General features: G+C 39.5%; 1 protein-coding gene across 2 annotated transcripts in view; it reads right to left on the bottom strand.

The window, feature by feature from the left end:
• Positions 1–5254: 5254 nt before the first annotated feature.
• Positions 5255–27031, bottom strand: part of adcy8 (adenylate cyclase 8 (brain)) — a 34252-nt gene continuing 12475 nt past the window's right edge. The window contains exons 5-18 of one of the 2 annotated variants that reach the window (XM_027020864.2): positions 26425–26552; positions 25547–25705; positions 25066–25336; positions 17454–17651; positions 16678–16778; positions 16335–16536; positions 15935–16027; positions 15297–15484; positions 14738–14819; positions 12027–12185; positions 9910–10056; positions 6523–6615; positions 6221–6335; positions 5255–5980 (exon numbers count right to left, since the gene is read on the bottom strand). In XM_027020864.2, coding sequence (XP_026876665.2) covers positions 5493–5980; positions 6221–6335; positions 6523–6615; positions 9910–10056; positions 12027–12185; positions 14738–14819; positions 15297–15484; positions 15935–16027; positions 16335–16536; positions 16678–16778; positions 17454–17651; positions 25066–25336; positions 25547–25705; positions 26425–26552 — 2424 coding nt within the window. In that variant the 3' untranslated portion in view covers positions 5255–5492. The remainder of the gene's footprint in view (positions 5981–6220; positions 6336–6522; positions 6616–9909; positions 10057–12026; positions 12186–14737; positions 14820–15296; positions 15485–15934; positions 16028–16334; positions 16537–16677; positions 16779–17453; positions 17652–25065; positions 25337–25546; positions 25706–26424; positions 26553–27031) is intronic. The other variant, XM_035528641.1, reaches the window with a different exon arrangement.

Raw genomic sequence — 27031 nt, 5'->3', positions numbered from 1 at the left:
TTGTCTTCACCTCTTCAGTGTGTTTGTAGTGTAAAACCACGAGACTTTTCCAGCAGGTAAACTCATGCCTTTTTCTGTACCCGCACGACCCTGTACACATCAATTTTAATTTTGTCACTGACCTCCCAAACTCACTGGGACAATAGGTAATAGACCATTTCTTATGTGGTGTGAGACCCATCTCTTTCCCTAATCTCCCTACAGTCTTTCAAATAGCTGAAGCCCTATTTCATCATATGTTCCGAACTTTTGGCATCCCGGAGGACATTTTATCAACAGAGGTCTCAACGCATGATCTGCCTTTTTTGAGCATCTTGGGGTTGCTGTAAATCTGACCTTGGGCTATCATCCCCAGTCTAATGCCCAGTGTGAGAGAATTAACAAGGAATTTTCTTATGAAATTTTTGTTTAAACCATCCCTCTGATAGGTCCATTTTCTTTGTATAGGCCAAAATGTCTCAAAACTCACAAGGTCTACCACTAGTATTATACCCTTTGAATGTGTCTTATGCTATCAGCCCCCCATTGTTACATGGATAGCGATGAATACTAACATTCCTTTTGTGGATGACTGGATGAAATTAAGTGAGAAAGTATGTGAGTACTACATCACAGCCACCTATGAAAAAAGTAGGCAAACCCAGTGCATGAGCACAGTTGAAAACCAGCTGATGCATAATATCAATCAAAATGTGATAACTTGGCCGGCAAATCCATAAAAATCCATAAAAAGTCATTTGACCAACCACAGCATTAAAACTGCAACTACTACAAGCACAGGCACATTTAAACTTCATTTAAAATGTTTACTGGAATTAAGTGTTTGCTTTCTCAGTTTAGATGGCGAATTTGAAAGGAATTAATGAAGGTTGTGTGTGGTAAACTGAGTAAGCATTTAAAAATTGGGTTGGGGATTGCATATAGCACCATGATACAATAATACAGTATTTGAGTCACAATATTTTTGCGATTTTAAATGATACAGTTGCGATTTTTAACATTTACACTAAGTATTGCAAATGAGCACATACTGCAATATATCATGATTTATTACTTTGGAATGTAAGTGATATGATATGATATAAAACCTTTCTTCCCTGCACTTCAAGGCATTTTATTTAAGTTAAAACAACTTCATTAATAAACATTAACTTTTTCCAACATACTTGGAAAAATAAGGTGATTCTTATTCACTTAATGTGAACTCCTTAATGAAATCTTTGAATTCTTAAACATGATACGCCTTTCTTACGTTTGAACACACAGTTAAATTCCATCTTATGAAAAAAGTTATATAGCCCACTGCAGCTGCTAGGTCATTTGAACATTGTCACTATTCAGTTAGAAATAAATGTAAAGTAAACAAATGAAAAAATTAATAACTAAAAGAAACAGTGAAATAAAAATTGTTATACTAAATAAAATGGGTTTCTTATTGCCTTGAAAGTTTTTAAACAAATCCAGTAAAAGTTGGACAGTGAGGAGAAATTAGCGTTCTTAGAAAGATGAACTGAGCTCAACTTGTTCGGAGGTCAGAGAGCTCCTCTTGTGTGAATGTGTGTACTTGGGATACAGGGGTATCTTTTGATCATTGGCCAGAAAAGGATACAATTACTTCTAAGTTTTCTATTAGTTTAGTAGGTCATACTGTGGCACCGGTGCAGCATCCTTGTATCTTTTTACCTCCAGCTGTAGCACATACTGATTTTGGTCCAATATCACTAAAACTCTGACTAAGCAAATCTGTTAGCCAAGGTGGTTCTCATTTTCACTGGTATAGGCATGAAGCCAATATTCTCATCACTGGAACCCAGTTCCTGTTGATGTTCTTAGGTTTCTGGCTCAGAGATAGTCTTATGCCCCTTTTTTTCCTAGAGAGAGCGAGAAAGAGTGTGAGTGAGCAAGATCACTATATGTACCAATAAATTCCATTGTGATTTTTTTCACTGAGAACAGTTATGAAGTAACTTTGGCAATGATCACAGAGAAGGTAAATGTGGGACAAATTTGATGTTTTCCTCGATATATGACACAGATTTTTCATTTGATGGCAATATGAACAGCAAAAGCCACACTAAATCTGTCATTTTCAATTCACATGTGGTTCTGAAACCTGATCCAATCTGCCTATGCAACTCAGTCTCAACAGCCAGATCAGATCATGCAACTTTTACATGCATCCAACTTGACATTTGTCAAGAGGATTTCATTGATGGGATAGCCAGGCAACATTTTGAATATGCGCTCCAATGGTCATCACAATAATAGCAATTTTAAGAGAAAATAAATAAAAAACAAACAAACAGAAAAATAAATTAATGATAGTCCAAATTTCTAGAGGTCCTAGTCTTGTCCTGATAGTGTACATATGTTTGAGACCCATTCCGCAAGAGAACATTCGTTAAGGGCAACAGAGAAGTAGTTGGTTAGGGTGGAGGTGTGGTGGGCTACAGAAGGGCACATCAGGGGGTGGTTAGAGTAGCCATGACAGCTCATACAGTTTGAGGCTCAGCAACATCATGACATCCTGTGGGAGAACATTCATTAATGGCAACAGAGAGTAGTTGGCTGGGGTGGAGGTGTGGTGGGCTACAGCAGGGGACATCAGAGGGTGGTATGAGTAGCCATGGCAGCTGAGACAGGTTGAGGCTCAGTAACATCATGACATCAGGGTTAGGTGTACCTCGGCAGAAAGAGAGACTAGATTAGGCATGTTCAGGCAAAAGGGTGTGTAAATTAGGGAACTATAATGTGCGATGATGGACTGTGGCAAATCTAGCTATGGCACACAGCTAAAAGGAAAGAGCCAGAAAGAAACACAGGCATGAGGGCAGCCTGGAATATTCACCGCTCTCAGTCAACAAACTTGAGTGACAAATGAAAGGTGAAGTGACAGCATCGTAACATCCCAGTTTACCATAACTCTCAATGCCCATGGACCCCCAGATCTACAACTTTACTTAAGATGGGAAGTAGTTAATAAAATGTCTGACTTTACATATAGCTATTCAGCCTATCCTTAAATATTGAGACTGTCTGAATCTCAAACATTTACAGGAAGGTTATTCCACAGTGTGGGAGCTTTATAGGAAAATGCTCTGTCTAATGTGATGGATTTTCTTATTGTTGGTACTAGTAAAGAGCCTGCACCATTTGATCTGATCAGATGTGGTGGATTCTAATGCACTAAGAGTTCTATAAGGTACTGTGGGGCAAGATCATTCAATGCTTTGTAGGCTATTAGAAGTATTTTATAAACAATACAAAATTTTACAGGAAGCCAATGAAAAGTAGCAAAGATAGGAGAGATGTGATCAAATTTTCTAGTTCTAGTAAGAACTGTGGCTGCTGCATTTTGAACTAGCTGGAGCTTGTTTAGGCACTTAGTGGTACAGCCAGATAATAAGGCATTACATTAGTCCAATCTTGAAATAATAAATACATGCTTATCTGCATCATGTGAGGAGAGCATGTTCCTAATCTTTGAAATGTTCTTATGGTGGAGAAAGGCGGTCCTAGAAATATTATTTACATGAGCTTCGAACAAGAGACTGGGATCCATAATAACTTTTTAACTGTTAGGGAAGAGGTGATTGTGAGACCATTGAGGTTCATTGAGTAATTAGAGAGTGAGGACCTAGCTGTCTCTGGGTCTAGTAGAAGCACCTCTATTTTGTCAGGATTAAGTGAGAGAAAGTTCCTCAACATTGTCTGACATCCTTTATGCATTTGTCAGTAATACTAAGCTGATATATGTGTGACCTATTTATACATATATTTGAGCAACACATACTTATTTAATTTCAAATATTAGATGTAGTCTATAAACAGTACATGTGGAAGGTTTTCAAGAGTTTTCAAGCCCTTTCAAGTTTTCCACATTTTGGTAAATTATCTTAACATAAATTCAGTATTTTTTCCTCATCAGTCTACACAAAATACTCCACAATTAAAAAGCGCAAAATGTTTTTGGGTAGTATTTTTGCTATTGCAATGTTCTGGAATGAGATTGATGTCATTCCTGGGTTCCTTTGGAGCTGCTCTGCCAGCTTAGGGCTCACAGCACCAAGTGACCCAGTCACCACTGGAACAGCCTTGTTGTTAACCTGCCATATTCTCTCTATTTTCTCTTTCAGTCCATATTTCTCCATTTTTTTATATTCCTTCCTTTGGATGTTTCCATCACTTGGGATTACTCCATCTATTACAACTGGCCATTTCTGCATCTTATCTACTGTCACAGTGTCTGGTTGGTTTACCACTGCTAGTCTCTGTGGATCTGAAGGTCCCTCAGCCTTGTTCTCAATCACTCGCTGTGGCTTATTCCATTTGGACTTGAGGGTGTCCAGCTCATCTGCCTTGTATATGTTCCTGTATATGATCTCTGCCATTTGATGCATGCTAAATGCATGCTTTCCCTGTTAGCATCTTGTATCCTTGCTACTACACAAATGGATTGTTCCCTGTGCAGTCTGCATCGATTTCTTGTCTGGTGATATCGATACATTCCTGCTTCGATTTATATAGCACTTAGAACCTGGTTTTGTGATGCCACGATTAATGGCTCTGAGCTGTCTTTCAGTCTCACCTTTTACAGACATTGGTAAGATTGTCTTGGATCAGCAACATCTACTATCTGCAAGTGGTAGATTCCATGGGGGGGGCTTATCCTGCATTGGCAGTTCCTTTAGTTCCATGGTGACCATGTCCATTTCTCTTGGACAGTGGATCTTAAACTGGAGTGGAGTGCTCCATGCATATTGAGGAGCAAGTTGTAGTTATCCTGACTTCAAAGTTTAAATACTTTTATTAAAAAAAAAATACTAGAGGATATATTAATGCAAAAGGAATTTATAGATCTTGTGGAACATAATTGCCACAAAAATTGACTGGGAATATAACTTCTGCAGTACGTTTTATGTGCCTCTACTAGTGTAGTAACTTAATTTTTTTATTTTTATTTTTTCTTGCAATCTGTTCACGTACACGTGGGTGGGGTTAAAAATTGTACTGCAGTCAGCCACTAGAGGGAGTTAGACATTTTGTCTCGAGTTGTCTGGTTTTTAACACTGATTTTGGGCCAGTTTTTTTAAAAAAAAAATGTTTAATGCAAGTGGCACTGGGACAGATTAAACTGCTCAGTATGTGTTCTTTCTGTACTCCTTCAGGAAGATTTTTTTTTCTTCACTGACTAATCAGAGTTTCTCCAGGAGCCATTGGGAATCAGGAAATTAGACATGCAAATCCAGAAACATTTTATAAAAAATTAAACCCCTTTATTATATTTGAAATACAAAAGAAATACAAAAAAGAAACATGGACAGCAAGAAGGATACCTAGTTAATTTATCAGACAGTCTTTGGGACAGCTTAGTCTTTCAGTCAAATGATCTCACATCTTTGAACTCAAGCCATCTCTGGGACAGCTAAAAATGTTCTTCCTCACCCAAAGCCTCCTTTACTATTAGTCCTTTTTAAAATATCAGATGGTCTTTAAGCCAGCTCATTCTTGTCTGCAGCCATTTCAGCATGGCTGGTATCTGGACCCCCAGGTGCCAGCAGGGTCCTGCGGTTATAGTGACCCTTCATGATGCCCGTGTTGTTATTCTCATTGAGGATCTGTTTCTGCTTCTGCCGGTTGAGGGACTGGACAAGGCCAAGCACGACAGCTGCAAGTGAGTACTGGCCCGTGAGCTTGCGTGGCTGCAGGATCAGAGGGTTGGGCTGCACACGGCCCAGCAGGAAGTGCGTGCGGATCTTGCCCTCTTGCTCGCTGATGCCCTTCACATAGATCTCACCACGGTACTCAAAGGCAAAGCCACGCTCTGACAGAATAGCATATGTCTCCTCGGGCACCTGGATCTTTCCGCTCACCCCGGTACTGTCCATGCGGCTGGCTAGGTTCACCGTCTTACCCCAAATGTCGTACTGAGGCTTCTTGGCACCAATCACGCCCGCTACCACGGAGCCATGAGCCATACCTTAGGGTGGAGAAAAGAGGAGGCAAAGAATGAATAAGACAAAAGACAAGAGATAAAAAGAACAAAACAAACAAACAAAAAAACCCACTGGACTAATTTCCTAGTGTGAATCAGTCAATAAACCCCAGCAAACAATTTATATACAAGTTCACCTCTTTTTAGCATATCTATGAAGGATACTTACAAATGAAGTACCCCAAAAATTTCAGTGTGATTTTGCTTGCCTAACTGAACTCTTACCAATTCGCAGCTGGAAGTTGTTGAAAGAATGTTTGTTGATTTCCTGAATGCTCTCATTCAGAGCAATGGCAAAGTCAGCAAGAGCACACAGGTGACCCCACTTATCCTCACATTGCTAGAACACACAGATAATGTCATAATCATACAGACACATCTTGGTGTTTTACATCCTTTTGCATTGGATTACATGTGAAGTGTAGATTCCAAGGTACTTAATGAATATGGGACAATAGCCATAATATTTTTCACTATACAGCTAGTAGAGCTGGTGGCAGGCAAAGTATGCTCCTTGATCGAGATACCTGTTTTTCTGGTGACAGGCCGGATACCGCCATATATGTGCTGCCAATGGTCTTAATCTTTTCAATGTCCTGAAAACGATCTTCCCCCAGTAGCTATAGATATAGAGATAGTGCAGCAGCAAGAGTGTAGAGAGAGAAATGAAGAAGAATCATTTGTAGAAAGAGGCTAACATGCAGACTAACAGCAGAGGTTGAGAAGTAGCCTTGGGAGGTATTAATTACATATAAATGATAATACTGGAACTTTTTTCTCTAGATGATATAGTCCCACAGCCATACTTTGTTTTTTTACAGTTCACCAAAACTAGGTTTGTTTGTTTTTCTGAAATGCCTCTTAACTCCTGCCTATTTCATTTCTGTAGCTACACAAATCTTCTTAAATAAAATGATTCACCTGCATTTTGACAACTTACAATAATGTAATTTAATTTAATAAAAGTGCTGACTAACAATCTGTGAGCTCAGTTAGTGGCATTAAAGCATTTAAAGCTTTCCCACCTCCCACCTCTTCCCAAAGGGAAGGTCTAGCAAGGAGAGGAAACATAATGTGTTACAAGAAAAAATAATAAGTACTTTTACGAGTTATTAAGTACATTTTAAAGCCAATGCTTCATACTTAATGCAAGTGGAAAATGGAGGGCTTCTACTTTTAGAAATGAATATTTCATGTAACGAGCAGTGCTAGTTCAGTGGTTAAGGTATTTGACTTGTAACTGGAAGATTTTCAGTTCAAGCCCCACCACTGTTGGGTCCCTGAGCAAGGCTCTTAACCTTCAATTGCTCAAGTTGTGTTCAGTTATAATTGCGAGTCACTTGGGATAAAAGTGTCAGACAAATGATGTAAACATAAATGTAACTTTACTCAAGAAGATGTGTCAATCATCCATTAATGAGCCACTTCCATTTGACCTTTCCACCAGCAATTGATACCTATGGCTCTCAGCTTTAATCCCTAATGCAGGGCAAACCATTGCATCCTATTGCAGTGGTTCCAAGTCCTACTACAGTGGTACTAGTCACATGCCCCCCTTTCTCTGTATATTTTGCTATTTTATTCTGACACACATAATTGAAATGAATAGCTCAATAAATTTTCTTAAATACCACTCTGCTTAAATACAGCTAATCTACTTAATTATTCAGAAACCTTTGGTAAGATTATCTGAAATAAGTAAAAAGCTTTAGGAAAAAGTTGAATTGAGGAAAGGTTTCTTGCATACTACTTACAAAAGTAAGTCATTAAAAATACAAAAATTAACCTGAGTGTGCACAAAGGGGTGCAAGAAACTTGCAAGTAGACAAAAACGAGCTAAAAGTACTTGACAGCTTGATGGTGAACTAATCATTCAAGGTGCTATAGGATGCATTTCTTAAACATTTTACATAGTTCTCTGATGACTATATAGAAAGTATATGCCCAGATGCAATTATACATGACCATGTACAGCCCTATAACCATTTTAGTGGGATCATGAATAATACATGGGTTTAAAATGGAATTCACCAAAGACCCTCTCCCAAGGGGAGATGTGAATCTAACGTTGTGTATGTAAATGTGCTAGATAGCTAGCTAGTTAGATTATTAGCTTGTGTTTTGGTCAGATAGAGTGGCTTTCTTTATTCCAGGTAGATACAATACTAACTAGTTAGCAATTCTTTGATTTGATTTGGCTATCTATGGGAGGGTCTCTGTGAATGCTATCCCAGAGATTTTGTAATATAAGTCTCTGGCTTAGTGATATTTTTTGCTGACTGGGAAGTAACTGTAGTAAAACTTTGGAGCAGCTTAGGCGAACAGAATCTAAAATGATGTGTGTAAAATGTAACATTATTTCTTGTTGAGAAACTATTAATTAAAAATGTTACTGACAAAGATACATCTTATATTGTATATTAATATGACAAGACAGCCTATTTATTTGCATGGGACACAGACAGGAAAAAATGAACCTCCGTGTAAATAAGGTCATCAAACTAGTTAGTTACTTGCTTTCAATCTTATCAACAACACAAAGTAAATTAGCTGAAGTTGTTAGCTCACTATGAAACTTTCAATGTAAGATGATCTGGCTTCAACCAACAAAAAGTCAATAAAATCACATAGCTAGCTAGTTACAGGTTGTTGTGATGCCTGTTTCAATATTGTGGCCCACAGGCAGAATGTGGGCTGTTGTATGAAAACTTTTGGGACATAAATATTAGTCAAGACTGCTACGTAGGGTTAACAGTGTAGGATTTTTTTAACTGGTCCGTTTTATGACCCGGCTTTGCTTATGTGGGATTTACATTTCAAGAAGCTGATAACAGAGTTTGAGTTTCATAGTATATCAGTTCTATGTGAAGCTAAAGAATTCTCCTTATTCAACTATGCCACGATAATTACAGCTTTCCATTCTGTGGCATCTATGGCAAAATTGGTTGGAAGATGCAAGTCAGTTACAAGTCGGTTACAATGTCAGATTTTTTCCCCCCATTTTCCCCTATTTAGAGAATAATGCAAAGATTTTAAATTAAACAGTGAGACAGCTGATACAGCTATCTTATGGTTATGACCATAAGACTATAATTTATATTAAAGATTATTTTTTGATACATGCTATGAACTTCATATATAAATCATGATTCATATATTATCAAATATTATATATTCAATATATGATTCATATATTATTACAGTTTAAATATACTGTTACTTTTGTACAGTTATACCAAAATAATATTCTGAATTTGTACCAATAGTACTATACTAAGCAAAAGAACATACTTACAGTGCAACCTACTATCTGTTGTTGACTATTCTTGTAATTTAGATTAGGTGTGATACAATAATCCCTATTCATTACTGTGTTCATTATCCTCCAAGAAACTATTTGAAACTCTAATGTCATTATCGGTTATCTGTGCTAACATCATTCCTGGTTATCTGTGTTAGTTATCAACACATATAAACTTTTTACAGTAATTACTAGAGGCTAGCCAATATTGGAACTATTTTCATGGATGCTCAAAGGCTCTTTTGACATTTTCATGCCTGTACAATATAATAAATCCCCCACCCCTAAAAAACACCCTAAAGTTTGAAACAGCCCGTGAAAATGAAAAACCTTTATTTCATAAAGGTATAAAACATTGCACTAATAATGCCTCTGACAAACATGGTTTTGATGCTGTATGAAAACAAGTAAATATACCTACTAACAGTATTTGTATTTGCAACAGCAACAGTGTGGCTCTGTTATTCCTATATGGTGTATTCAGAATGAAGATACATTTGAATTTGAAAGATGATCTTTACTTTGATATTGGTCCTGTCCTAAAAGTCAGATTCATTTTCTTTTCAGTGTGTGTATGTATGTGTGTGTGCACACATCTTTGCTCAGTCCTGACCTCATCAAAGTCGGCGATGATCTCGTTAAGTAGCCGCAAGCACTCAACTCCCTGATTGTTCATTTCAGTCTGAGAATAAAAGTCAGCAAAGCCAGGGATAGAGGCGAACATCACCCCGACAGCATCGTATGACTGAGAATATAGCTCCTACAGAGAGGAAATGGCGAAAAGAAAGAGAGAAAGGCAGAGAAAGAAACAGGATACAGGCACAAGGATTTACTCAGGAAGTATCAATCCAGAAAGCATGGCCACACATGCCTCACACAAAAGAATATACAACACTGCACACTGGCCTAAAACACCACACAATACAAAACGTAACACACAGAGAGATCATTTTAAACCTGAGCCATAGTTCGACTACAGCTAATAAGAGGCTCTCCCTGTGACCCTGTTCTGCTCTTTGAGTTCCTGCATACTTTATTACTCCAAATTGCCACCAGAGGGAAGTGTGGCTCCACCACACATCTGTCCCAGCACAGCAACATCAACTATCAGCAGTCAGCTGCCCCACCACTGTACTCCCAAACACACAAACACACACACACACACACACACACACACACACACACACACACACACACACACACACACACACACACACACGCACACACACACACACACACACACACTCAAATCACCCACCACACCTCCACCCTAGCCAGCTACTCCTCCGCTGCCCTAAATGGATGTTCTCTTGCAGGATGGGTCTCAGACACACGTACACCATCGGGACAAGACTAGGACCTCTAGAAAGTTGAACTAGACAATAATTGCTTATTTTGTTTCACTTTTTATTAATTTCTTTCTTAAAATTGTTGTTACTGTGGTGAACGTTGTTGCCCAGAGGAGGATGCCGCCCCCTTTGAGTCTTGGTTCCTGACAAGGTTTCTTCCTCATGTTCTAGGGAGTTTTTCCTTGCCACTGTCGCCCTTAGCTTGCTCACTGGGGCTTGGACTTGGACATTTGTAAAGCTGCTTTGTGACATCTGTTGTAAAAGCGTTATATAAATACATTTATTTGATTGATTTGATTTAAATCAGACTCCTTTGCCTTTGACACTAATGCTGAATCCACCAACTAACAGCAGAGTGATGCAATTTATTCCAACACATGCACACACATTCACACTTCAGTGATCTAGCTAAAGTACATCCTAGTAAGTCACCCACTTATAAATGGATAGGATAATTAAAGAAATATAACACATAGCTGAACAGTCATACACACACACACACACACCATAACTTACTTGCACACACTTGCATTTAAAAAGAAAATGCATACAATTTAGAACTGGGAGATGGTGAAATATGCAGGTAGAAAACATGAATATAAAAATATGAACATGTTGCAGTGGTGTAAATACACTTACTACACAATACCCTGTAGAAAAAAGACAGAGATGAATGTAGAAAGAGGTGGAGAGGATGGTTCTCTCCTACCTTCAGCAATCCTCTAAATCCTTGTTCTGGTTGAAACTGACAGTGTGCTATTACTGTCAAAGCAAACACTACAACACACACTCTTCTGAGTGTGTGTGTGTGCGCATGTGTTTTTGCGTGTGTCTAAGGCATGCACATGCGTTTCTGTATGTCTGTAGAGTATTATTGAAAAGGGACATTTATGAGATCATTTAGCTCAAAATATAGTTTTTCTTAAATGCTTACAGTCATTTTCTCTTTCTCATACAGAAATGTAGAGAAAAGATCTTTCTGTAGTAACATGTGCAATAATGTGTGCAGTAATGGGTGCTACTGTTTGGTTGCATCAAAACCCGCAGCCAAAAGAACCCTGTATGGATAAGATCTCTGAAGAAAGTAATGTGTAAGTAATTGAGAAAAACTGTAATCACACCTTAAAAGAGAAAATGTCAACCCTCATCCCCGTAGACACACACACATACACAGGCACACATCACACATCTGTAAAAGCTTTTTCTTTTTCTCTGAATTAGAATCTGAGTGTCAAACACAATTCTGTGTGTATCTATGCTGGACCTTGTTGTGTGAGCACATCTGACACTTTGGTAAATGTGCAGCGTGCGAGTGAGCACACAGCAGGTGTGAGCATGTGTATGTGTATGAGTGTGTGTGAGTGTACAAGTGTGCAAGGACCTCATTGTCTCTGTCCTTCTCCAGGAAGTGGCGTGCAACGTGGCTGGGCAGAATGTTGCGCAGCATGTTCTCATTGTGCTCACGCAACTCGCGCATCTCATTGATCTCTTCTTTTGCTTGCACTCGCCACAGGAAGTCTAGCCGCGCAGTGTACTCCAGCTATGGGGAGCGATAGAGACAGAGAGCGAGAGACAGATGAAGGGGAGAGAGACAGACAGGCAGAGAGAGAGAAGAGCAAGTATTAGAGTTGTAGGATGTGGAGGTAATGTGTTCATGTCTTAAATATGGTGCAGTCAGCTGCAGATATATGCGCACATACATACATGTGTCAATCAAGACAAGAGCATTTGCTAAGAGCTGTACATGTATATACATGCATTCATAACTACACACGTACACAATTCAGCTGTTTTCCTTGCATTAAAGTTCTATCTCCTATCTCTCTATCTGTATATCTATTCTTTATACACTTTTCCAACAAACACTCAGCTAACAAACAATTTAGTAATTAAAACATTAGTTCCCCAAATTAGTAATTAAAACATGCTCAGCTGCATACACCAATATCCAGATATAATTTGGGGTGCCAAATAAGGAAAATGCCTGACATTGCTCATATTCATACACTGAAAATTAATCTATTAACAGTCTGTATATGGTCTAAGTTGTGAAGAATGCTTGTGTGTGTGTATGTTTGTGTGCATGTGTTTGTGTGTGCGTATGTAAGTGTGTGCAAGACAGCAAGATTAGATTGAATGCAGTGTGAAAGATGATTTTGTGAAGTAATTAAATGAGCAAGGCATAGCTGAGTGTGTGTGTGTGTGTGTGTGTGTGTGTGTGTGTGTGTGTGTGTGTGTGTGTGTGTGTGTGTGTGTGAGAAAGAGAGAGTGCATGGCTGCTTTTCAGCATGATTATTAAAAGTTCATCCATAAGCTTGACCCCCATTATTTCTCTCTCTTTCTCGCACACACACACGAATGCAATATTTTTACAAAATGCCATAACCCTGCACAGTCTAAGTAACACATCAGGTGTCTCACACATTTCAGCATGTCAATATTTAATCTCAATATTCAATAGTCATGACATCTTTCCTGAATGCAAAAAACAGCCAACTTCAAAACACTGCACCACACCCAAACATTGCACAAACAATGCAGTCCAAAGCACTGCACTGCCCCCAAACATTGCAAAAACACTGCAGCAAAACATTGTAGCAAAGCACTTAACCAAACCCAGACACTGCAGCAAACTATACCAACTAAAACACTGCAGCAAAGCACATAACCAAACCCAGACAAAGCAGCAAAAGATTCAAACATAACAGATATATCACAGCAAAACAGCAGAAAAACACTGTACTAAACACTTCACCAAAACACTACAAGCCCAAACCACTAACACTGCAGCAATCCACTGGCCATGAATTACAGAACACATGTTTCTTGTCTGAAGATGTCTACCCTGACTTTTTACCATCATCATTTTTCATTATCAAGCTGTTTAGCATGCATCATCAAGAGCAACCTCAATCTGTGGAAGCAAATTTATCTTTAGTTTTCAAGCCTTCTTGAATTATTCAGATGATGTAGACAATCAGCTTGTGAGCAGTGTAGGACAGAATATAACTGACACTTTGAGTCTCATTCAGTTGCTAAAGTTCATGGGAGATGTAGGTAGCTACTTTTCTAAAGCAAATAACTTACTATCCACTGGATTAACTACATTAACTTGTGTTGTATTGTTATTTTGCTGTTTTCCCCCCTTCCAGCCAGATCCTGTTGCTCAAGGTCTCCCTTACTGCATGACATTTAACGACCTGGGAAAGAGGGTGCAAATGAACAGCTCAATGACATGTAAAGCCAATCACAGCATTTTGTCCATCTGCACTGTACTACTGCTGAATGGGCTTGGAAGAGACCGCTAACTATTCATTTCTGATCTAGAAGGTGCCCTCACTAGTGTCTTCGGCTGGCTAACACTGCATCGACAGAAAGCAAGAGGAGCTAAACAATTACAGCATGTCTGACTGCTCTTGTGGATTAAAAATATCAGGATTAAAAATATTTTTGAATCATTCTCATCAGCTATGTTTTCAGGAGAGGTAACGGTGTGAACTGGCGAGTTTATTGCATCTCTCTTAAGCACACAATCTCTGTTTTCATTCTTTCTCCCTCTCGCTCGCTTTCTCTCTCTCCATCACTCTCCCTGTCTCTGTCCCTGTCTGTCCCTCTCTTTCTGTTTCATTAACCTGTAGGTCTTCTACTGATCTCCAGCATCAAAGACAGCAATTGAACAGAGTGAACTTAAAAAGCTTCCCGTTTGCCCCCTTTCTCTCTCCGACACGCATACACACACACACACACACACACACACACACACACACACACACACACACACACACACACACACACACACACACACACACACACACACACGTACACATGGGCACACACTCGCTGTCGATGTCGAAGAGCAGAGCTTTTCTATATTGGCTGTGAAGCAAGGGAAAGGCCATATGAAATAGCCAAAGCACCATCTGCGTTTCCTAGTAACACTTGACCTTATAAAGACAGACACACAAGTGCCTTGGATCCAGTGAAAGCCAGGGAAAGAGAACAAGAAAGAAAGAGTGAGAAGGTCTGTGTGTGTGTGTGTGTGTGTGTGTGTGTGTGTGTGTGTGTGTGTTCGTGCACATTGTGCATGCTCACCTGTTGCCCATGATAGAATACTGCTAAGAGGAACATTGCCATCAGCAGTAAAGATGTTCTCTTGGTTCCCAGGAAGCTTTCGCTGTTACCAGGGTAACAGCACAGAGAAAGTGATCAGGGAGGCTTATTGCACTCAGAGAGCATTCATAGGCCATCCATCCACACCCTCATCCACTTCACCATTTCAGCTTAGTTACTGACCAAATATGTCCATATCAGTGTTATAGTAATTATAAATATATCTATGACATATATATTTATTTCATCCATTGGCAACTCCTTCATAACATATGAAGTATGCATATTTAATATTTTTAAACATATAAAATGCATAGTACATGTTAAAAAATTATTAAAAACGAGTAAAAATTAGCTAACAAGTGTGCTGACACTGCAGAGTATAGTGGTCACTGCTGAGAGAAAACCTAGTGTGTGTGCTGACCTTTAGTTGTGTTCATGGATTCATCACTGCTAATCATGTTTTAGTAAGTTTGTGCATCTGTGCATTGGCTTCTGGCAGGTCAGATTATCATAGCTGGATGTTGAAGTAGGTGCTGACCTCTGGTTTGTGAAAGTATCATAGTTGGAGATGGTGTCATAGCGAGTGAACAGAGAGTGGTAGAAAGCTTCAGTCAGTAGAGAGTAGATGGCGATCATTAACAGCAGAATAACCAGCTTCAGGACGGAGTTTAACCGCAGGAACACGGCACATGTCACCATTGCCAGCACGCCCGTAAATACAAAATACTGTACACAGTAAACAACAAATTTGCTTATGAATACAAAATATTGTAAACATCAAAATTTTCATAGCACAGTAACTAACAAAAAGTAAAAAATAAATAACAAAAAACATCATGAACACAAAATATTATCAATCCTAAATAACCAAAATGCCTGCAGACACAACAAAATATATACAATCACTGTTTTATTTTTGGAGCATTTGGAGTATTTAATACAAAATAATCTAAACAATAAACTAAGAACGCTTACCTATCTAGAAACTCAACTAGTATACTCAAATAAAAAAAACACAACCAAAAGTTAACATACTGTCAGTGACAAATCAAAATACTGTAAATGCAAAATACCGTATATAAATGTATAGTGTATAAAGGCAAAACATCATCAGTAAACACCAGATAACAGGTATGGAGTATGGGTCCAACACTGCGTGGGGCAGGAGACACAAACCTCTGGGTAGAGACAGCCAGGGATGGAGGCAGATGCATCAAATGTGCCATTTCTGAACACATCCCAGATGGATTTATCTACATTACACCACAACTGGGGGCAGAGAAAGGGGCAGAGATATAAAACAAAGATGCTATAAGCAAGACAAAACTTTTAAAATAAAAGCCCTGCTCTATTTCCCTGATCAGTGACTACTGTAAAGCATGGTTCAGCATGTCAGACATGTATGCAAAAATGCAAAATTTGAATAAAAATACAAAATAAAAATTCAGCATTAAAAACATTCAATACAGAAAAAATTGAAAATTTTAAACATAAAATATTAAAAAACTTAGCATTGTATATAGTCTGGACAGGGGTGTGACCTGGAGGTGTGTGTGTGTATGTGCATCAAACTTACAATGTTAATAATAGCAGCTAAGAAGTTGATGAGGATGGAGAGGAGAATGACAACATTTCGCGCAGTGTATGTCTCATTCACCCAGCAACAGGCTTTGCGCAAAACCAGCGGCAGACATTTGTAGTCCTCTGCCGTCGTCACAACAACCAGACAGCAGTGCAGAAAGATGAGCACAGAGAACTGGATCACCATGGTCACCATCCTACAGTCATCGGCAAACACAGAGTGACAGTTAGGCCTGTTCTCCAAAATATTTTGGGGAGAGTGTGTGTGCGTGTAACATATGGTATTGAGTTAAACAGTGACTGTGTGTTTGTGTATGGTGCATGCATCTGCGTGTTACCTTGCAGATGGCAGTAGGCTCTGTATTGCTGTGATGAAGAGGAGCACAATAAAGGCACACACCAGATTGGACTTAAACACCTCATCTCTCATCTGGGAATACTGTAGGAGAAAACACAAGTATGCATGGTCAGTCAGGAGGATGATGGTTCTTAAAGTCCATTCAGTCAAAGCACATACCTGGTCATGCTATCACTACTGACTTCACACCCAGGCACACACACACTTTTATTTGCTCTCTTTCTGTGTGGATCTGAGAGAGGACGTGTGATGAAGGGTTAGAAGCAAGGCAGACAACAATCAAGCGCAAAGTGTGTTATAAACAGCAGGTCAGCTATAATGGGCACAGATGATGTGCCAGCGATCATGTAAAAGAAAATGGAATGCTAAAACAAACCTTCATGCTTGCGATTAGTCATGAGTAAACAGAGGGTAGACTAATTATTCGAAACATTAACCATCATTGAACAACAGAATATTCCAGCCAATCACTGATTCAGGAATGCATAATTTATCTGTCCTGCTCGCATGAAAACTCCAGTTTGAAGCTGGAAAAATACAGATGCTTCATGATGATCTGTGTGCACATGCATGTAAGTGTGTGCCTTGAAGGAAAACCTTACCACACAACATCCTTTTGATTACTCATGACAAAGGAAAAGTATTTCTAACACAGGGGAGTCAGAGAGCAGGAGAAGGGAGAGTGAGGGAGAATTAAGTAGAGAGGAGTGACTTATGATGATGACGACGATGATGACCGGGGGGGTAGCTGGCTACCTTGTGCTCCAGGACGGCTTCTCTAAACGTGAGGGAGAAGGGTGTGATGTGTTGTCGTCGGAGTTTGTCTCCGCTGCGCAGTGCGATGCTGTTCTGCATGCGTGCGTTAATCTCCTGCGAGCCGGCGCGCACATGCAGCGCCTGGGCCAGATGGTTGGGGAGCAGGTTTATGGAGTGACGCGTGAGCGCAGCCAACGTCTACAGAGGGAAAGCACATGCAGCCTCTGTGAGTGGGGGAGGGGGCACATGCGCCGGTCGGGCGGCTCACGCAGGCACCGCAGAGCGCTGAGGTTCATCTGTCTGGCTGCCTAGCTGCACAGATACGTGCACAGGCATGTGTGTGGCCTGGTGTGTGTGCGTGGGTCTGTCTGTCTGTGTACGAGCGTGCGACTCTGTATGTGTGTGCTTGTTTGTTCATTGCGTGTGTGATGGTTTGCATGCCTTGGGCACATATTTGTATGTTAGTGAGAGCATGCATCTGTATGTGTGTTTATTTGAATGGGTTTGTGTGTGTCTCTGTGTGTATGCACACCTCATGTAAGTTTATATGTATTAAAAATTTTGACCAGCTCCTTGAATTAATTTCAGCTCTTTGAATGATTTCTTGAGCACGATGATGAGTGGGAGATTTTTGGAAGCAGCACCACAATTGTGTAATTTACAGAAGTAGAAAATACTTTCCAACTTGCCCCTAGAGATCTATTGCAGTGTTTAATTTAAACCCTCTTGAAGGAAATCTACAAACCAGCAGAGTTTAGTTCCAACACTGCCCAAGAATATGGATTTTGACACAAATTCTTCTCATATAGTGCATTAGGTTCCAAATGAAAGCACATTATAGGTCATAGCTCTGCAGTAGCATGTTGAAGGTGTCTGGCCTATAGGGAAAATGAAACGGGAACAATGTCATATGGAATCAGTAAGAACATTGACATATGGAATAAGGGGTTAATTGCACCATAGCTATTAACCTTTGGTTTCATATGTCAATATCTGAAACATAAACTGATATACCATAATTCTATGGTGTATGCAGTGAAACATAACACAAAAACATGATAACATCAAAGAAATACCACAATACAGCAAATTTAATTAAAAACTGAAAATACTTCAGAGAAATCCTTATATGGTCAACTCCTGTACCAAAACCTTTAAAACAGATTGCTAAATACCTATCTACATTTTTTGTTTACATAAATGTTTGAGGTTCTTAAGTTTGTTTGAGGTTCTTAAGCTTGTCCACTCAATTTTGCTCTATAAAAATAACTGAGTGGTTATAATAGCCACAATCCATATGCCACATCCAAACATGGGGACATATATTATTGATTCAGCACTAACACAAAGGGTGAAACATTCTGACCTCTCTGTTATTCTAATTTTGTGCTATGAAAGGAACATAGTACTTTAACTATGTGCTATTGGAGCTTCCATTTTGTTCCAGAAGTTGTTCTTATATACCACAACAACTATTCTAAATGCCACATTCTGAGCTCTCAAAGGCAAAATATAGCATACACCAAAGTCAGCAAATTAGAGCTCTCCAAAGGCATATATATGATCACTTCTGTCCAGTCAGCGCTTTGTAAAAGTAGCCAACAGGAATGAGTTTGGGACACTGGGTCATTCATTAGCATAATTAAGTCTTTACTGTCACAATAGATTGCCAAGAGATATAGATGTGTGTGTCTGTGTGTGTGTTCATGCCTGCTTTTGGTAATGCCACTTCATTATTCCACATTCATTAGAACAGTTCTGCTCCAGAACTCACACTTTGACTATTTGTTTCCCCTGGGGAACCTGCAAGCAGTCTAATTTTTCACAGGTTCTTTTTGCAGGAGTCTTTAGACTACACAAAAAATGGACAGGGAAAAAAAATAAAGAAAAAGAAAATGAAAGTGTGAGTGAGTAGACAAGTGCATTAGAATATTGCTTTGATACTGCTTGATTCTCACCCACCACACATAGTGGGACAGAGCCTCTTTCTAACTATGGGTAGTGCATTACATGTGTTTGTGTTTGTGTGGCTGTGGTAATGTCAATATATGGGGAAGGGTTACACGGCAAGATAAGGACCCATCAAAGAACATAACTAAGAAAAAGATGGTACAGATCTCTCTCCCTCTCTTTCAGGCACACACGATTACATTTTCTCTTTCCCTACAGATTGCCAAAGCCTCATTCATAAAAAAAGAAAAGAATTTCAAATGATGGCCATAGACATTCACAAACAATCTAGAATAGGTGACTGTGCTGCCCCAGTGTTTTAGAAAGGATGTTTGTGTTTGCCACATGAAACACCTATGGCAGGGCACAGAGGTATTTGCAAAACTCAGAAAGTCATGCAGCACTTTTATTGGCCAGAGCTACATTGAAGTATTGGCTTTATGCCACTAATGTCATTCGTGTCAGATGGTTGGAAAGCCAAATCAGAAAATCTCAATGACCCCACTATATCATCCTCTGTATGTATTGAGCTTTTTCTTGATAGAGTTGTGTAGGCCCTCTTCCAAGACATGGAAGGGGTATGAATATCTTTTGACTGTTATGGATGTTACAATCCATTTCCCTGAAGTAATTCCATTGCAAAATATTAAAGTGCATACAGTCCTGGAAGCTTTATTATATATTCTATATTAACCCTTTTCTCTCATTATTGTGTGAAGGAAAGGACCATAATACATTGCAACAAGGAAGTTAATACAATGGGTATCATAATATATATCTCTAATAATGGAGAAAATAGTTATATTTGTTGGTTTCTTTGATTGCTTGTGCAACTATTTTTCCAGTTTTTCATAATGCATTCTGACAAATTTCTCATAACCCTCTTTTTGGAATGTGCCTCTGAAAAACCTCTGGAGGGCCATGTAGCCTAACACTTCACCTTACCCCTCCATCGCAACAAAGATCTGAAGACCCTTTACCCCTAGACATTAATGCACAAAGCAGAGGGGTAGGGCTAAGTAGTAGGGGCAAGGGGTGAAAGGGGATTAGACCCAACACATATTGTGTGCAATTCCCAGCAGATTGGTATGCTGTTATTATTTTTTGTTGTTTGCAATCCAGTGCTGTTAATGAATCCACAGAATTCACATTTTTTTGAGTCTTTGGCCATGAGGTGCATGGCCCTTTGAAGGTGGCCAAAGAGATGTTCCTCTGAAACCTGAAAGTGAAGGCATGCTATTACAGTACACTTTTCAAGACCAGTGTGGTCACCCTATGAGGTTGCTAGGCAGATTCTGCAGAAGGCGCAGACACACAGTAAAAAGCAGTATGACCAAAAGGCACTAGGGAGGTGCTTTGTTGTGGCAGACAAGGTATTGATGCTGAAAATGCAAGCTAACAGTCTCAGTGGTGGAGTCTGTGAACCCTACTTGGTGCTGAAGAAAGTCAGTGATTGCAATTATATGATTCGTACCCCTGACCAGCATCAGAAAACTAGGCTTTGCCATGTCAATTTACTAAAGCCAGATTATCCCTGTTTAAAAATGCAGAACTCTACTGAGTTTGTACACTACTCAAAAGTGCCCATTGCTACTGGGACTGTCCATTTCACAGAGGGGCTGCAGAGTATTGAATCTTTAGACCAGTCAAAACCATGCACAGGTCTGGAAATACATTTTTAAAGTAGAATGCGTCAGAGCAAGTTTTTAAATGTTTTTTAGGTAATTAGGTAATATACTGGGTAAGGGATACTAGCAGGTGCCATTGTGTGCTCATGCTCAAGTGATCTCTACCAGAGGGCCTATAATGTTGCAAAGTCCTATCATTTGCAAGGGAAAAAATGCACCCGCTACTTTTCAGAGGTTAATGAGTAAAGTTATAACAGGTTTAAATAATGTCATTGTTTACATAGGCGATGTAGTGGTTTATAGTGATTCTTGGTGGGATCACTTGAATCATTTACAAGAGATGTTTGGATGGCTTCATAAGTTTCAGATGGTAGTACATTTTCCTAATTGTGGGACTCACCTAGCATATCAGATGGGTCAAGGAAAAGCACCACATAGACAAGTCAAAGTTTAGTCTATTTTAGATCTTCCCAAATTCAAGTATTCAAAGGGAATTCATGGGGGTTTTAAGGATGTGTGGGTTTATCAGCATTTCTTCCCAAATCTTTCAGCTGTGACAGAACCATTGACATGTCTGATCAGAAAAGGTGGGCAGTTTCACTGGACACTGTTGATGAAGACCTTTGTACAGATCAAAGCAATACTAGCATTTTACCCTGTGTTTGTGACCCTGCTTTCAATGTTTCTTTCAAGTTGGTTGTAGATGCATGCAAGGTGGGGTAGGTGTGGTGTTGCTGCAGCCAGAGGTGTCAGGAGTGGATAGACCAGTTGCATAGTTTTAAAAAGCTTAGTAAATATCAATCTTATTGGGCTATAGAGAAGGAAGCCTCAGCTCTAGCATTGTGTACCATTATTAAAAGTTATAATAATAATGTTTTTTTCTTTGCTTCTCTTTTCTCAGGAGGGAAGGATGTAATGTTAACATAGTGGTTAGGGTTAGACACTGATTTTTCCAAGGGAATCCAATGTCCGACAATCCAAAACAAAAGCTGAACAAATTACCCAAGCTAGAGGTTTCAACACTGGTTCTGGCCCAAGATTGTTGACCTAGAGTGAAGGCCACCAGTACAGGGGAGGCAGAACTGGACTACAGGTAAGATGGCCCCGGTGACCTATAGTAAAGGCCACCAGGACAGGGGAGGCAGAAGGTGACTACAGGTAAGATGGCCCCTCTCTGTGGCTTCCCAGGCTAGTTCACTGTACAGGTTAGAATTGGCCCTCACAGCCTTTACATGACAGAGATATTATGAACATGCTTATATTTTAACTTTCCCTAAACAATGTTAGCCCAGTAATACAACATAGCTCTATCAATTTGTAACAAGTCCAGCAGTGGTGAGTTTGTGCTGTAAAGTAATGTCTGTGTGTGTACCACGTGTGTGCAATCAAACACAAATGATATTCTGTAATTGGAGTTTTATGGCCTGATGTGCATCAGTGCTAAAGGATTAGGTTCTATTAATCTACCGGTAGCTGCTTGGATTTGGAGCAGAATAATCCCAGTTTATGTTCTGCTCTCAGAGTGGACTTCCACTCTCTCATTCCGTCCCAGCAAAGATGAACAGTGATGCACAGCTAATGCACCAAACCTGAACCCACTTTCTCTCATTGGCCACCATTCCACGCTCATACACATGAAAATTTTCTCTGTAGCTCAAGATCATTTTTACAAGTAAAGTTAGAGTTGACCACAATTCAAAGTCTCATTTTGTATGGGACCCTCAGTTATGAGATTCTAAACACACTGGTGGGCCAGTGCTCAGGCTTTCAAGCACTCATAAGTGAAGAAGTGTTTTCATGCACTTCTAAAATTTCATGTCTCTAAAATTGTTTGGTGGGTATTTGCCATTGCTGTATCTTCATTAGAACTCTGACTTATATGAAAGTTCAACCGTCCCCCCAAAATGTTAAAAGCTATGTGTGCTAAGCAGAGAATCTAAAAAGCTATAGATTCTTGATGTATGGCTGAACTTTGTTTGCTACAGTGTGTCCCCTATGTATGCACACACTGCGATTTGCAAGTAGAGCAAACCAACCTGCCTCTAGCAGTCTGGTGAAGAGTGTATGTGGATGTGTGTGTGCACGTTCTTTAAGGAAGACGGACAGCATCCATTATTGAAATCACTGTCAAGCAAGAACATAGACTGATCCATGGACCACCAGCACATGCACACACTTGTGCACACAGTGTGACGGCAGAATATCTTGCCAAGGACAAAGGATGAACAGAGAGAGGAAAAAGATGAGAGGAGGCGAGATAAAGAAAAAGAAAAGACCAGCAAATAGAAGAGAAATGAGGGAAAGAGTGATCAAAAAGAGGAGTGGATAGACTGTGGGAAAGGAATCCTGTTATTGCCTTACAGACATCCTTGTTGCCATGGAGACCAATACCAGAATCTTGCTCTCCCTCTTTCACACACACGCATGCACCCGCACCCTTGCCTTATCATTTCAGTGCATGTACGCTGCATCAGTTTCCTAACCTGCAAATGCCATACAGCACAGTGCAATAGACCCAGAAACACACACTGCACACTAACTGCTTGCCTTAAATAAGGCTTCTAAAAAACAAACACATGCAAGGACACTCTCTTCCTGCAAACATGAACAACCAGGATGAAGGAGGGGTTTCTGCTCTGTGCAGGAGTGAGATTGGCTGATAATCCTTTCAGTCATGTGGTAGGAGCTCTTTGATGTGTTAAGTTGTTCTTCAGAGCTGACTGCATGACAAAAACAACAAAAGCACCACACTAATCAAAGACTACATTCCCTTATGTTAAACACATCTCCATAGCAACCGCCGGCTAACTCAGCCCACACTGAACAAGAGAGTTCTGCATTACAAGCAGCTGCTCACATACCAAGAACCTACACCACTGCCCTACACCTTTTAGCACCTTCTACATGACTTTTTACAATATTTCTCTGTACAATCTAGAACCTTCTACACCATTTGGAACCTTTAAAAAATACCAATCCAGGACTCCATCCCTCTGCACGCCACAGAGTCTTCAACACTACTTTGCTCCATATAGATCCGTCCAAATAACTATCACAATTAGATTTGTCCTATAATAGTGCCGTTAACCTTTATACAACAGACAATATGTTGCTTAAAACTTGTGACGCACTGCTCTGCTCCATTTAGAAAATGTACTATCCAGAACAGAGTATCTTCTATAACCATCTAGATTCTTGTATATTGGATAATATTGGTCACATAACCAAAATTAAAAAATTTTATTAAACCCTGTGGGGTTTGTATTTTGTATTCGATTGTGTCATTATTACTTTAAACAGAATAAAATACTACTTGTGACCTAAAATCACACATTTCATCTTAAGTATACTGGCTCAAAAACAACCTCTAATCACTCAATTCTAAAAAGGATTTATGGCAATGTTATTCCATAAATAAGGTCTAAACATATCTAGTTGCTTCCACTTCATGGTAAGTATTTGTGAATTTGCTCTCAGAAATCATCGTGTGTTTCCTTCTTTTTAAAATCCTTATATACCTAGTAGTTAAGTATATGGCTAAACTTGTATAGCAATGCTTATTTCATTTTGGTACTTTACTTTGACTTATAACTAATTAATTAAATAGAAATAAATAAATAATCATTTCAAACAAATGTCATGAAATATGCGAGAAATATGTTTTAGAAACCATTCAGTCTTGATCTGTCCCATGCCTAAAAAGTGAAAATCTGGAAGAGTGGAAGAACATCAACAAAAAAGTAACATGAAATGATTAATGCACTATAATTTGAACTATTTTTAGGAATTAAACTGTATAGCACAGTAAACTGTATAGCACACTAGCCAGATAATGACTAAAGGTCCTGATCTCTTTGTCTATATTTACGAAATAAAATTTCTGAGTGTGTCTTTTGTTAAACTTGCACTACACAATGTTGAAGTACAGTGGAGTAGTGTGGGTATGTTTGTGAGAGACTTATGCTCTGTTGTTTGTGTCACAGACCATGCTGCAGAATGCTGTGTGTGTGTGTGTTAGAATGTTTGTAACTCACATTCTGCTTGCCCACGATATTGTGGAAAGGCAGTTCTGGACTCCAGGTGCCTTCTGTGAATGTGGTGGTAGATGCTCTGTGATCTGATTGGTTGGTGGCCTCCTTCATGATGTCCTCAGGCAGGGAGAGAAGGCTCTCCTCTGGCTGCTTGATCAGGAAAGTCTCGATGTTATGTCTGCGCAAGAAGTCGTTCCTGTCCTTTCCATGGCCTGCCTCAACCTCATAATCTCCGTTCAAGCAGTCTAGGGCAGCTTTAGAGATGTGGATCCGTCTGCAGCAGGCAGCACCAGCAACACAATCAACCTTCCATTAACACAAACCCCAGCAACAAACACTAACCTCTTAAACTGGATTAGGAATGTTGGTAAGGGCTTTTAACAAGTTTTATATTGACCCTCATACTTGTAAAAAATACAACAGATTAGGAAATGGCCTTGATTAAAAATAAAATATTAAACTCATGTGTGTCTGTATATCTCACCCAGGTATGCCGCCAGACTCGAGTTTGTTAGCAATGTCGACATCCCATGACCAGACATCAAACTGCCACTTCCTCAGTCCCAGAACCCCACACAGGACTGACCCAGAATGAATCCCGATACGCATGTCGATGTCGTGTTTTGTACGTGAACGCACATATCTACATACACACACGGACAAATTAATACACACACACCATATGTAGCACAAATGCTGCTGCATGCTGAAAATCCCGAACAACTGACATCAATGACAACAGATTATATATATATATATATATATATATATATATATATATATATATATAAGAGTACACTAGAATAAAATGAACTGCCTTTCTTTTTTCATTCATTAAACTCAGTAAACTTTAAACCAATAATAAAACTAGAAGTTTACTAAATTAGCTTTAAAAATTAAGTCCTTCAGAGTATCACTGATTCAGTAAGTGACCATAGTTATAAAACTTGTATGTTATGTGGGTGTGCATGTGCAAGAGTCTGGAGGGAGAGTGCTGTGTTTGATTGTAAGGTTCAGCCTTTGCCCTGATGATCTTTACCCAAACCCTCACCCACCATCCACCCCCTACTGCACCAGAACTGCCCCTCATCTGACATACAGCCTCAACAGATAATCAACGGGACTACTCTAACGGTTTCTCTCTACTCTCACTCACTTCTCTCTTATTCTTCTTTGTCCCTTAAATGGTCTCTTCTCTGTGTGTCAGGTCTCTGAAAAGATCACTGAAATTCTGCGTTTTATTACAATCTTGATACAGAGAGGATTACCATATTGAGGTACTGCAGACGCCCTGAGAAAGCTGTTAGGAAGGTGTTCATGGTGTTATGTTCAGCTGTTGTTTGCTAGTTAGTCTAATATTACCTGATGGTTTTGATCATGCTGAGGCCCATTTCCACACAGCAGTGGGCGTGGTCTGGTCTGGGCTCAGGAAGCCCCGAGACACAGTAATAACAGTCACCCAGAATCTTTATCCTTAAGCAATGGTGCTCCTAATAGAAAGAGAGTGAGATAAAGTTACATCAAGACTTACCTCAAATTGAAGCAAATGACACTTTGGAAAACAAACTGCCCTTCTCTTGCTACCGTCTGACAGCCACGCGTCTTAAAATGTATGGTAGCATTCTCAGGATGACAGACTGCGATGTAGAACACAAATAGAGCATTAATGACAGTCTCACTTAATTGCTCTAGTGTCCATTACCCGTGCATGCCGCTGTGTGTACTTGCTCTCACGACTTGATAAACAGTTTTGAAAACAAAGGACCATGATGGCCGTTAGCACTGCTCAACACTACTAAACACCACAAGCTGCCACAGTTAGCCAGACTGAGTCACAATATCATGCTTCAGCTGCTAGTGATGAATGCTACAGGCTAATACAAGAGCACAGTGACTGTCCATTGTAAAGTGCTTCTCAGGAACTGAGGAACTGTATGTGGTATAGTTAGCATTCATTTCTATAATAATG

Source organism: Electrophorus electricus, chromosome 7 (assembly GCF_013358815.1).
Source record: "Electrophorus electricus isolate fEleEle1 chromosome 7, fEleEle1.pri, whole genome shotgun sequence".
NCBI classification, from domain to species: Eukaryota; Metazoa; Chordata; class Actinopteri; order Gymnotiformes; family Gymnotidae; genus Electrophorus; species Electrophorus electricus.
This window is presented reverse-complemented; position numbering and strand designations above follow the sequence as displayed.